A 14317-nucleotide genomic window follows, 5' to 3' on the forward strand; every position below is an offset into this window, starting at 1 on the left:
AAGCTTAATGCAAAATTCCAGAGAATAGCAAGGGGAGAGAAGAAGGCTTTCTTAAATGAGCAATAAAGGAAATAGGGAGAAAAAATAGAATGGGAAAGACAAGCGATCTCTTCAAGAAAATTAGAGATCTCAAGTGCATGCTTCATGCAAAAATGGGCATGATAAAACACAAAAGTAGCAGAGACTTACCAGATGTAGAAAGAAAAGGAGAGGTGGCAAGAATATACAGAAAAACTATACAAGAAAGACCTTAATATCACTGATAACCACAATGATGTAGTTAATGATCTAGAGCCATACATCCTGGAGAACGAAGTCAAGTGGGCCTTAAGAAGCATTGCTAACAATAGTACTGGTGGAAGTGACAGAATTCTAGATGAACTATTTAAAATAATGCAAGATGACACAGTCTGTGAAAGTAGAATTACCAGAAGAGTGTGCTGGTTTTCAAAGAGGCAAAGGAAGTACAGACCAAATCACTAACATTTACTGCATTATGGAGAAAGCAAAAGGTTCTAGAAAAGTATCTAATTGTGCTTCACTGGCTACACTAAAGCCTCTGACTGTGTGGATCGTAACAAAATATGGCAAGTCCTCAAAGAAATGGGACTATCAGATAATCTTTCCTGTCTCTTGAGGAACCTGTATGCAGGTCAAGAAGCAACAGTTAGAACTGAACATGGAACAATTGATGGGCTTAAGACTGGGAAAGGAGTACAACATGGCTGTATATTGTCACTTTATTTATTTAACTTATATTCAGAGAATATCATGCAAAATGCCAGGCTAGATGAATCAAAAGTCAGAATTAAGGCTGCCAGGAGAAATATCAACAATCAAATAATATATGCAGATGGTACCACTATGGTGGCAGAAAGTGAAGAAGAATTAAGAAACCTCTTGATGAGGGTGAAAGAGAACAGCAAAAAAAGCTGGCTTTTGAAGCTTAACATAAAAACAAAGATCATGGCAACTGGCCCCATCACTTCCTGGTGAACAGAGGGAGAAGAAATGGATGCAGTGTCAGATTTTATATTATTGGGGTCAAAGATCACTGCAGACAACGACTATAGCCATGAACTGAAAAGACACTTGTTCCTTGGAAGGAAAGCTATAGCAAATCTGAATAGCATGCTAAAAAGCAGAGCTATCGCCTTGCTGATAAAGGTTTGAATAGTTAAAGCTATGGTTTTTCCATTAGCAGTGTATGACTATGAATATTAGACTGTAACACAAAAGCTGAGCGCTGCAGAATAGATGCTTTCAAATTGTGATTCTGAAGTAGACTTTTGAGAATCCTGTGGACAGCAAGAAGATCAAACTAGTCAATACTTAAAGAAATTAATTCTAGTTATTCACTGGGGCAACTAGATGGCCATAGGTTCACAGAGAGTTGGATTTGACTGAATAACTGAAGAAAAACAATACACATACACACGTGTACCAACATATATACATGCAAAAATACACCTTTGGACTTTCCTAGACACATGACTGCAGTATATCTATGCTCTTTCTCCTCTTATTCATGTTAGCTACAGAAGTTTCTCCATGATAAGTATTATAGCATGTTGCTTACCCACCCTTACACACATCACATATCTCTAATTTCATCAGTGTGAGTACTCTCTCCATCACCATAAATTTCATCATTCCTTTCAGGCCTTAGCAGATGGTGTTCATTAGTTGCTGGGGCTTTAATAGTTTATCATCTGGTGGCCACCCTTCTTGTGAAGGGTTTCTCTTGAAATTTAGCTAGATCTCAGATAAAGGCAAGATTTCTCAAACATATAGAGAAATAAGTCAAATTTATATATGGCCAATAGATAAATTGGCCAATTGATAAATGGTCAAAGGATATGAAGAGGCAGTTTTCAGACAAAGAAATCAAAGCTATCTAGTCATAAAAGAAAATGCTCTAAATTTCTATTGATTTGAGAATTGCAAATTATCATACCTATCAGATTGGCTAATGTGACAGAAAAGGAAAATGATAAATATTGTAGTGGATATGGGAAAATTGGGACACTGATGCACTGTTAGTAGAGTTGTGAACTGAACCATTTTGGAGAGCAATTTGGAACTATGGCCAAAGGGCTATAAAACTGTGATTCAGCAATATCACTGCTAGATATATAAACCAAAGAGAATTTTAAAAAAAAGGAAAAGAAAAAGACCTATTTGCACAAAAAATATTTATAGCAGCTCTTCTTTTGTGGTGGAAAAGAATTGGAAATTGAGGGGATGCCCATCACTTGGGGAACGGTTAAACAAATCATAGCATATGATTGTAATAGAATATTATTGTGCTACAAGAAATGATACCAAAGATGATTTCAGGGGAAAAAAACTTAGAAAGACTTATATATATGAACTGATGCAAAATGAAATGCTCAGAACCAGGAGAACATTGTACACAGGAGAATATCATATGCGATGAACAATAATTCAGCTGTTCTCTACAATGATCTAAGACAATTCCAAAGGACTCATGATGAAAAATGCTATCTGCCTCTAGAGAAAGAACTGATGAAGTCTAAATGCAGCCTGAAGCATAGTATTTTTAATTTTTAAAAATTTTTATTTATTCATTTATTTATTTTGGTTCAAGTTTTCTTCCACAAAATGACTGATAGGAAAATGTTTTACATGATTCCACATGTATAACCTATATCAAATCACTTAGCATTTCAAGGGAGCAGGAGGGAGTGAGGGAGAGAATGGGGAACTCAATTTTGAAAAAGATGTTAAAATAGTTTGTACATGTAATTGAGTGGAAATTAAATATTATTTAAACAAAAGAAAGAAAGAAACTTAGCTAGGCTGATCCTTGGAAGACATTCCCCATCTTTAAGGCTATACTTTACATCAACTACATTCAATTCACCAACTATTACTTAAATGCTTATTATATGTAAGGCAATATGCTAGGCATTGGAGACAAAATGATAAAAAAAGTAAACAATCCCTGCCCTAAAGGAATTTTACTTTCTACAGAAATTTACATTAAACTGGACTTCTCCAACTTGGTAACCTATCAGGATGTTATGCTCCACTGACAGTCTTTGAGAACTCACCATAACCTCTATGACATAATGAGACACCGGATTTGTAGAGAGTCTTGACTCTTGAGCCTAGTATGTTTGTATGAATGAATGATGTAATTTATTTTCTTAGAAATACTAGCCAGGCTGGATAGGCAAAATTGTAGATGGTAGGTAGATTGGTCACAGCCTAATTTGAAGCATTCAATTTGAAAAAGTCAGATGCCTCTACCAGGACTATTGATCAAAGAGAGAGAGAAAGAGAGAGAGAGAGACAGACAGACAGACAGACAGAAAGATGTTTTATATAAATTTTGCATTAAAAGAAATTTAGGAAATGAAGAAATTTTGGAAATTTTGAATGGAGAAAAACCGTATTTTTGTGGTTTTAACTGGGAGGGTTTTTTAAACTCCGTAATCAGAGGGTAAATTAAATAGTATTATATATTTGGGTCAATAGTATATGTGAGGCACAGGTTCTATCCAATTAAAATGATTCAAGGATAGGCATAGATTTCTAGTGCCTAAGAACCATTTTAGATATATTTAGATAACTCATCATTAACATTATCATCATCTTCAGGGCAGTTGTAGTGGGAGGAAATTTTTGGTCCAAAGGATCATTTATTAATTTATACCAAAGTTGTAATCTGCATTAGGGAAGGAGCATACTAATGAAATTGCAGAGAATTGAATTCCTGAAGTATTTTCATTATTAGTATCTTGCTCATCTCATTCTTCTCATCTTTTTCAACACCATTCAGATGGAAGTATTCCTAGGATAAGTCATACTCCTGTTATTATTTTTCATATTTAATATTCTTTCAATTACTACAGAGCTGTTTTTTGTAATTTAATAAAACTATTAGGATATAGGATTATTTCCTGAGGAAAATTTCTTTGGAACCACTCTGGTAGTAGACAAGATAATATGCGTAATACATACATAATTTTGTTCCCACATGATTTTGCTTTATTCTGCTAGATCTTTCTACTTTTAAAAAACTTTTCCATTTCCTGTAACTATGAATTTTTGGTGTGGCTACATTTATCAAAAATATTATTCTTAAACTTTTGTAGATCAAAGTTATATCCAGGAGATTGTGAGTAATATTTTTTTGTTGGTACTAATACTCTTCTTCCTAGCAGTTTGTTTCTTGAAATCTCAAGGGTAATATGAGATCTGGATTTGTAGCATGAGGATTTGTCATATGTTAGCTCATGAAACATGGCACAATTCTGATGCGTAATTTCAGCTAAGTATTCAAGAGGTTCTAAATTTTCATAAACTTGAATAATGTCTCATAGTTTCTATTATTTTCTAGAATTATCTTCATTGACCAGTATGTCTGGGGCTCCTTAAGGATAATCCTTCTGTAATTTCTGGTGTATATCATTTTATCCTATATTACCATCACAAATCTCTCCATTTTTAAAAACAAATTCACAAGATTCAGGTTTGTTGTTTTTGTTGACATGCTTTTGGTAGAGTTCATTCTTTTTATTATTAACAAGCAAAAATTTGAAGATTCACTTCCTATCTCAAGGTCAAGCATAACTAATGGGTTATGTTTTCATCTCTAATATAATTACTCAGGTAGAATTCACACCAGAAAATTTTGAGTTCTTAAACCTATTACCTCACTTCACTGCAAACAGATGCAGGCTCAGTACATAGTGACTAAAGCTGCAAAGGACAATCTTTATTACACATGTGCACACTAGGAAAAGATTTTTGACTGTGTGCCATTTTCCTTCACATGTGACTACACCAGGTCTCTGTCAGTGATGTCTTTTTAAAATGACAATGTAGAGAATCATATACTCTCACAACTATTATTCTATATGTATTTATGCATTTTCTAATGCTGCTTGGGCTTTTATTAAAATACACTAGGAATAAGGCTAAATAAATTATGAAAACATAAATGATAACTGTAATTATCATAATATCTGGATCCAAGGATTTCCCCAGATATTTTGGTTTTCAATACAAGATAAAGGACAAATTTTCCTAAATTTCAAAGGATTCATATAATTGTCAAGCAAATTGAAATTTATAAGGAGGTAATTATTGGTTATGATAATGTCTGCTGAGTCTTTTAAAGTCAATGTCCCTAGTACATACAATAGCTCATACTCAGAGATATTTTTTAAACAGAATTTTGCTTAAGGTGGGTTATCAGGAAGCTACTAAGTCTCTCCTTCAAAGCTTATTAAAAATTTGTAGACTTTAAACAGCATTTGGCTTAAATTACATATTTTGATTGCACAAAATCGTGTTTTTCTTACCTTTCAAAGCAATGTCATGTTAAAGCTTCCTCGTTCGTTTCAAGAATAAATAAAAATAGTCTTTTTAAACGGTGCCTATCCTATTTTTCTTTTTAAAATTCTTTATACAAAAATAATGTCTTTTTTTTTTTGCATTGTCATAAATTAAGAACAGAAGGAATATCAGATCAGTGTTCAATATACCTCTGTATTTTGTCTCTGACAGTTAAAACAACAGGGAGTGGGTGATCACAGTTACCCTTTATATTGTCAACCTCCAAAGGTTACTGCGGCCTATTAAGCACCATAACTTCCTATAACACTACTACTGGTCTTTCATCCAGAAATGTATGTAGGAACATCAGGGATCTCTATCCTCCCAAGGTGGTATAGGTTCTGTTAATGTTTTCAGCCACACAGACATGTCCTGATTTCCCTATTAACTTACTGTCTAGTAGTTTCTTTTATTTGCCCTAAAATTATGTATTATCCTCTCCTAACTACTATTCTGAGATTTGTTAGACCTTGCTCATATACAACATAATATTCAATACTCCATTTGCATACTCTGGGCATTTTCACAGGCAGTTCCTGGAATGCTCTCCCTCCTCATCTCAGCCTCCTAGCTTCCTTTAAGTCCCTTAATTCTCCCTTAATTCTCTTAATTCCCTCTCCCTTACTTCTGGTGCCTTTCTTCTATTATTATAAATTTATCTTGTATCTTGTTTATACACAGATTAGTACTTTTTTTTTTTCATATTTTCTCCTCGATTAGACTAATAATCTCCCTGAGGGTAGGGACTCTCTTTTTGTGCTTAATAAACGCCTATTGACTGACTAATCTTTTTGAGTACCAATGAGATGTATTTCCCATTAATCAGAATTGTAAGGTTAAATAACTAATCAATCAAGGAAGAATTCATTAGGCCCTTACTACATGCTAAGCACTGTTAAGCCCCAGAGACACAAAGGAAAATTAAAAACTTCGTTTTTCAACCCTTTTACACGGAGCTCTCTCACAGAACAGGAAGAAGAGGAAGGGGCGGGGAATGTGGGTGGGGCTAGCGCATGCGCATTGAGGTGGAAGAACCAGTTCGGGAGCCAGAGCAAGCGCCATAGCCGGATCCCCAGCCTCTTTTGCCTTCCGCGTTGCTGCTCTATTTCCAGGCCCCAACCCCGTCCCATTCTCAGCGCAGACTGCACCTCGGCGGACTACCACCATGTCCAGCAAGGGCAAGGGTGCTGACCGTAGGAAATCTTATCTCTTCATGTCTGTGGCCCAGAGATTGGGACAGCTGTATGTGGAGAAGCTGCTGCCTCTCGAAGAGACATACCACTTTGCACGGTACCACTCTCCTTCCCTCCTGGAGGCCGACTTTGATAACAAACCCATGGTGCTTTTGATGGGCCAGTACAGCACCGGCAAGACGACCTTTATCAGTTACCTCCTCGAGCAGGAATTCCCGTGCATGCGCATTGGCCCCGAGCCCACCACCGATGGCTTCATAGTACTCACGCATGGTGATGTTGAGAATGTGATGCCGGGCAATGTGGCTGTGGTGGACCGCCGCTTCCCCTTCCGCAACCTCACCAACTTCGGCAATGCCTTCCTCAACCGCTTTGTGTGTGTCCAGCTCCCCAACGAGGTCCTGGAAAGTATCAGCATCATTGACACCCCGGGAATCCTTGCTGGAGAGAAACAACGAGTCAGCAGAGGTTATGACTTCTCGGCAGTCCTTCAGTGGTTTGCTGAGCGAGTGGACCTCATCATCATGCTCTTTGATGCCCATAAACTGGACATTTCAGATGAGCTCTCCCAAGCAATCAAGGCCCTCAAGAACTATGAAGATAAGATGCGAGTGGTGCTGAACAAGTCTGACCAGATAGGAACGCAGCAGCTGATGAGAGTCTATGGGGCCCTCATGTGGTCCCTGGGCAAGATCATTAACACCCCTGAAGTGATGAGGGTATATATAGGGTCCTTCTGGTCCAACCCCTTCATGAATACTGAAAACAGCAGGCTCTTTGAAGCAGAGGCTTTGGATCTCTTTAGGGACATTCAGAAGCTGCCCCACTATACTACTATTAGGAAAATGAATGACCTGATCAAGAGAGCCAGGCTGGCCAGGGTCCACGGCTACATCATCAGCACCCTCAAGAGAGAGATGCCCATGTTTGGAAAGGAGAACAAAAAAAGGGAGCTGCTCACCAATTTGAAAGCTGTCTACCAGAAAATTGAACGAGAGTATCATGTTTCTCCTGGAGATTTCCCAAGCATCCCAAAGATGCAGGAACTTCTTCAGACTCAGGACTTCTCCAAGTTCCAGACCATGAAGCCCAAGCTCTTTGAAAACCTGGAACAGATGCTGTCTAAAGATATAGCTCGGTTGATGTTTATGATAAAAGAAGAAGAGGCTGCTGCTGCTGCTGCTGCTGCTGCTGCTGCCCAGGCTGCTGCCATTGTGGAGGAGGCCTCAGGGGCCCTGACTATGCCTACCGTGACACTATGAATGGGCCCTTTGCTCATGACAACAGTAAGGGGGCTAAAGAGACAGAGATAGATAGATAGATAGATAGATAGATAGATAGATAGATAGATAGATACTGGATTTCTTTCTCCTAAGTTAGACAAGGCTACACACCCTTTCCCACTGTTTACTGCCAAAGGCCCCATATATGAGATTTTTGTGGTGATATATGAGATTTGGAGAACAGCCATCTAAGACTACTGTGAACATACACATTCTCCTTCCATCCAAATTTTTTTCTTGGTATCATGTTACTTAAATTGATGTATTTTCCTGGAAGCTCCATTATTATATAGTGCTAAGTATGATTTTCTAATAGGCTCAACCCCCTATAGGACCCCTAAAATATGAATTTGGAAGTATTTCAAGCTGGCTGTATCATTAGCCTCCTTTTCCCATGTCAGAGCATCTCCAGTCTAAAGCTTGAAAAAGATGATTACCTAATTTTCAATTTGTTTGGGGACAGGCCATCATTTATAAAACAAACAGGGAGATCACTTCAAACAGAGGACACTCAGAGCTAAGTGATATATTTCTTCAACTGATACCCAGTGACCTTTCAAGATGAAAGGATAATAGTCTACACAGAGAAGGGGGGGAAAGCTCTGTGTGCTATTTACAGGGTTTAAAGGTCATTTGACTACACAGAGAAAAGGATACAATGGAGGCTGCAGAAAACACTAGAGAGGCAAACAGAGTTGTTAGTTTAGGTATTCTTCTAAGTCTGACCATTCACTACCAACAAACCCCTCTGTTCCCCAAACTAAGGACGAGTTCTGTTTATTGTCTGACTGGGTTTACAGTTATTTATCAGCTGTGTATCTATGGCCTCTTTAAGTGTGCAAGTAATTGGTCCAAACCAAGAGCCAAATGCCATTTCTAACTCATTCAGCATGCTGGTGATCGTATGACAGAGCTGAGAGAATATGATGGAGGTCTCCTAAAACAAAGTAGGATATTATTCCCAGTCAAGTTTTGTGGCTACATGCACCTCTGTTTGCAAGCACAATTAGTCTTTGTTTCCCTTCTGATCCTGGGAGTCAGCTTGACTATCCCATTGACAAAACTTAAAAGTTTCCCACAGTCATTGTAAAGCATCCCAACCCATATAGAGATGGCTCTGTCTTCAACACATGAAAAAAAAAAACCAACCAAAAATGAGTAATTTCTTCCATTTCTTGAGGCAAATTAAAATTAGGTCCTGCTTTCATACTTTTATTGACAATAGTGGAAAAAATACCTAATTAATTATATTTTGTCTGAAGTTAGCCAAATATTATTCATTTTAGATTTTGTTAAATCTCTTGTACATGCAAATATCAAATCAGAAGTCTATACTCATAATAACCCTGGGAGATAATCATTATTATTACTATCCTCATTTTACAGATGGGGAAACTGAGTTAGACAGTAAATTACTCTCCCAGGGTCACAGAGCTAGTTAGTGTCTGATGCTGAATTTGAACTGAGGTTTTCCTGAATCCAGGTCTAGGGCCCTATCCATTGCAACCCTTCACAGCCTCATAAGGAGGAGATTGAACTAAATGGTGTCTAAGGTCTCTTCAAGTTCTAATTCTATGACTGAATAAGTTTTATGGTTTTAGAATCCAGTATTCTAAAATCTGGTAGCAGTAGAAGCTATATAGTAAGTGGCATGTTAAAGCATTTTATGCAAAGTTCTATGTAAAATGCAACTCTAAATTTGGAGATGAGGGGCCTTAGAGACCATCTATTCCAATTCATTTTACCAATAAGGAAACTTTTGGTTTGGCATGCTTATGTAAATAGAACTTGAGCAATCTGAGGCCATTAGTGGTAAACCCATTGTTGTCCTCATGTTGCCACATTGTTTTTAAATGATTTCCTCAATGCACTAGACTTTTTTAATGTAAAAATTAAATAACCCTATGGTGTTGGTAATATGAATTTACCACTCTGTGGCCAGCATTATAGATTGTGTTTAATTTTGAAATTAAAGAAGTCCAGGATTCTGGAAGAAAGGGTCTTAAATTAATTGTGCTAATATGATACTGAAAAATAAGCTTCTAAAATGGTGGTACATAAAACTCATAAACTCAAAACTAAATGTTTTTCCCCATTAACCTAAAGTTATTATTCATATTAACCTAGAGTTCAGACCACAGTTTCCTCATTTTTAAAATCAGGATAATAATAGCACCTACCTGTTAGGGTTGTTATGAGGATCAGATGAGATAATATTTGTAAATTATTAGCACAGTGCCTAGAATATAGGATGGAGCTATCTAAATGTTAGCTATTATGATCATTATGTAACACAAGGCCACATAAATATGGAATTAAAAGACAGAGAAGGCACCTGCACTTGAGATCTACCTCAATGAAGAGCTAGGCCAGATACATATAAACATAAACAGTTTCCTTTTAATGATCAAAGGAGGAAAGGGTTGAATGATTGTATATAGAAGCATAGAAACTGGGCTGAGCTGTGACTAAAGAGAAACTAGATAACTAGGAACTAAAGAGTTCCTAGATGCGAAAAAGATATAAATACAAATGTCAAGGAAATGTGAGGAGGTGTAGGGATGCTAAGTATAAATAATTGTAAACTAACAATGAAATATTCTTTCTAAATGTGATTGAGTAAAGAGAATGGAAATTAGGAGAGAAAACTAGATTGTATTCAATGAACATGCAAAGGAGAAGTGTAATGTTTTTCACAGTAGTACTTCAAGGACAGATTGGTAAAATCTTTTAAAATTCTCTAGGCCTTCTTCTCCAAACAACTGATATAATGAATTTCCACCCAATTTGATGCATATAGGAGGTGAGGGAGCAGGGAAGAAAGCCTTTTTCATACTATGCTGATGTGCTAAATTCTATAAATCACCATTTCATTCATGTCCTAGCTTCAAATAGTGAGGATACTTGCAAGCTATTGTGTGTCCCATATACAAGTTATGTAATGCAAAAAGCTTTTTTAAATTAGGATAAGCTAAATTTCTTCCAGATTTTTTCTAGAAAAATGCAACAGTCTGTATTCTATAAGCATTCTATAAGCATAAGAGAGAACAGGCTACAGGGAGTTGGCTAGTGTTGGGAAATTATTTGCATACTAATGTATAGGAATATAGCACTTTGTATCTATTATCTCTTTTAAGTATTACAACATTTCTATGACATAGATGCTACAAGTATAATAATATCCCAATTTAACAGATGAGGAAACTGAAACTGAGAGAGATTAAGTGACTTGCCTGCAAATCACAGAGCCAGTGGATATCAGAGATGGGAGTTGAACCCAGCTCTTCCTGACTCAAAGTCCAGCCTTCTATCCACCATACCATGTGGCTTTTCGTAGCTACATGTAAGTTCACCAGTGATGATGAAATTTATTTTGAGCGTTTTTGAGAAGAGTTTATTCAGTCTTAGCACCAATAATGCGGCAGCTAAGTGGTACAGTGGATAGAGCCCCAGGCCCAGAGTCAGGAAGATTTCATTTTCATGAGTTCAAATCCTGCCTCAGGTACTTACTAGCTGTGTGACCCTGGGCCACTTGACTATGTTTGTCTCAGTTCCTCTTCTATAAAATGAGCTGAAGGAGGAAACAGCAAACCACTCCAGTATCTTTGTCAAGAAAACCCCAAATGGGGGTCACGAACAGTTGGACATAACTAATATGACTCAATAACAACAGCATCAGTAATATATATTATAATACTGTAATATTCTAACTTGGTTTACATTAGGTTTATCATCAAGAATAAATAGTTTTTAGCATGATAGTGTTTTAAACAAACATTTTATTTCAGGGTTTTTCACTATGACACCCACAAAAGGGGATATATGATATGAGAAATATAAAGAGGAAACATAAATGCACTATAGTTTGTACTTTGGTACAATCTGTACTTCACCAGTACACTTTAGTGAGAGTAATAGATAAGGAGTTGACAACTCACTTCAACAAATTTTCACTACCATGAATGAATTTTTTGATTGAGTTTTGGAGCACATTCAGATGTTGGGCTATTTTCAGATCCTCTCAACATCATTTGTTAGGAAAAAAAACACATAAAAATACACACATATGTATATACACATATGTATGAAAGTGTATGTCTGTGTGTATAGAGACACAGACAGAAAGAGAAAGATGCAAGCAGGCATATGTACAGGCACTTGTTTATACATACTGATTGGACTCTCTAAGCTCTGGGATCATACAGAATATGTCCAATCTCAATGATGAAACATAAAAAGCCAGATCATCTTTGGCTGATAATCACTCCTCTCAGAGTTTAATATTATAAATCTCTGAATAACAGTTGTATGCAGGATTTAAAAATCTGGGGAGCAGGGTCCCTAGCACCGATACAAACACTCTTGGTAACAAATGCAAATTTGGTAGAGTATAATAAATAGCATTTAAATAATGCCTCAAGATTTACAAATATTATTTTATTCTCACAACAATCTTAGAAGGTAGATACTATCATTTTCCCTATTTTACAGATGAACTGAGGCAGGCAGAGACTAAATGACTTGCCCAAAGTCACACATTTAGTAAGAGATTGGATTTGAACTTAGGGCTTCCTGACTTTTGACAGACAGTCTCATTCCCACCAGATCCAAATCACCCACAATAGCAGGAATCAAAATATAGGTCTTATGTTTCCTCATTATATGGCCTTTGCCCCTTGTTCTTTCTCCAGTTTGGAGAGGTCATGTAGGTGATCCTCTTCTTCCTACCCTCTCTCATCCCAAGGGGCATGCTTCCCAGGAACTCTTCCATGGCTTCTGTATAAGGTCAAATTGAAAAAGTCTAGAATTTGCTATACTGATGAATAAATATCCCTTCTCTGACTGAAAGGCTAGATTATGGCATCTCATTTCCTAGGAAATCAACACCTCAGTTTCCCCTGTCAGGAGATGAAGGTTCAGGAATGTTGTCAATCATTCTCCATTAGAAGCCATTTGTGTTAGCACATAGGATCAAGGTATCATAACATGAGTTTTAAGGCAACTCATGAATCACCTTGTCCAACCTCCTCATTTAGAAGATGAGGAAACTGAGCCCCAGAGATGCTAAGTAGTTTGCCCAAAGTTACACAGGAATTAAACTTCAGAGGCAGGACCTGGGTTCAAGTTTTCTGACTCTAGAGTTAGCATTTTTTGTTCTATAACAGTGCAGAATCAGTAATCCTCAGAGCTACATTTACAATATACTATGATAATATTTATTAACATGAAATGATTGAAATAATATTTCTTCCAGACTGCTTGCCAATTTTCCCAGCAGTCTTTAATCAGATAGCGAGTGAGCTCTTATCCCAGTTGGTGGAATTTTGGGGTTTTTGAATATTAACTTACTAGATTTGTTTGCTTCTGTATGTTGTATACCTAATATGTTTTTACTGATCGATCTCTCTATTTTTAACCAGATCACCACCTTACATCTTATACCAAGATAAGTTCCACATGGATAAATGATTTAGATATAAAAGGTCACATGAGAAAAAAATAATGAAATACGCAATATTTCTATGAATCCAAGAAAAAATTATAACTAAACAAAGGATGGAGAGGAATTCAGAAGATAAAATGAATAATTTTGATATTAAAAAAATTTTCCCCCACAAACAAATCCAATAACCCTAAAATTAAAAAGAAGATAATTACCTGGGGGAAAAATCTTTTCAGCATGTGTCTCTCATTAAAGTTCACTTTTTCCAAGATACGTAAGGAACTAATTCAAATTCATAATGAGCCATTCCCCAATAGATAAATTGTCTAAAGATATGAACAGGAAGTTTTCAAGAGAAGAAATATAGGCTTGTATGTGAAAAAATATACTCCAAACAACGAATAGAGAAATTAAAGTAAGTCTGAGGTTCAATATCACATCCATCGTATTGACAAAGATGACAAAAAATGGAAAATGACAAATGTTGATGCACTCTTGGTGGAGCTATGAAGGAGTATAAATATTCTAGAAAGCAATTTGTAATTGCACCCCAAAAACCCCACCAAATAGCACATAAATACCCTTTGATTGTACTGTACCACTTTTAGGCCTATAATCAAAAGAGGTCAAAAGAAGAAAAGATCCTATATTTGAAAAAAAAATTTCTGGTGTCTTTTTTGTAGTAGAAAAAAAAGAATTGGAAACTAAGGGGATTTTCAGCAATTGGGGAATGGCTGAACAAATTGGAGTATATGAATATGACGGAATAGTATTGGGCTATAAGAAGTGAGGAAATATATCATTTGAAAGAGATATGGGAAGACTTGTGTGTACTGATACAAAGTAAAGTAAGCAGAACCAGAAGAAAAATTGATACTCTAACATCAATACTATAAAAATTAACAATTTTGAAGACTTTTATAAATTGAAGAAAAATGAGATGAGCAGAACTAGGAGAGTAGTTTATAGAATAATAGCATTGTAAAGACCAACAACTTTGAAAGCTATAAGAACTCTCATCAATATAA

At 36.4% G+C, this 14317-nt stretch overlaps 1 protein-coding gene across 1 annotated transcript in view; it reads left to right on the plus strand.

Moving 5' to 3' along the window:
* The window catches only part of LOC118857608 (EH domain-containing protein 1-like), a 109779-nt gene extending 101954 nt beyond the window's left edge, over positions 1 to 7825 (plus strand). Inside the window, exon 2 of the mRNA XM_036768228.1 lies at positions 6483 to 7825. Within this exon, the coding sequence (XP_036624123.1) occupies positions 6483 to 7825 (1343 nt within the window). The remainder of the gene's footprint in view (positions 1 to 6482) is intronic.
* The last annotated feature ends 6492 nt before the right edge of the window (positions 7826 to 14317 follow it).

Source organism: Trichosurus vulpecula, chromosome 7, assembly GCF_011100635.1.
Source record: "Trichosurus vulpecula isolate mTriVul1 chromosome 7, mTriVul1.pri, whole genome shotgun sequence".
In the NCBI taxonomy this organism is placed as follows: Eukaryota; Metazoa; Chordata; class Mammalia; order Diprotodontia; family Phalangeridae; genus Trichosurus; species Trichosurus vulpecula.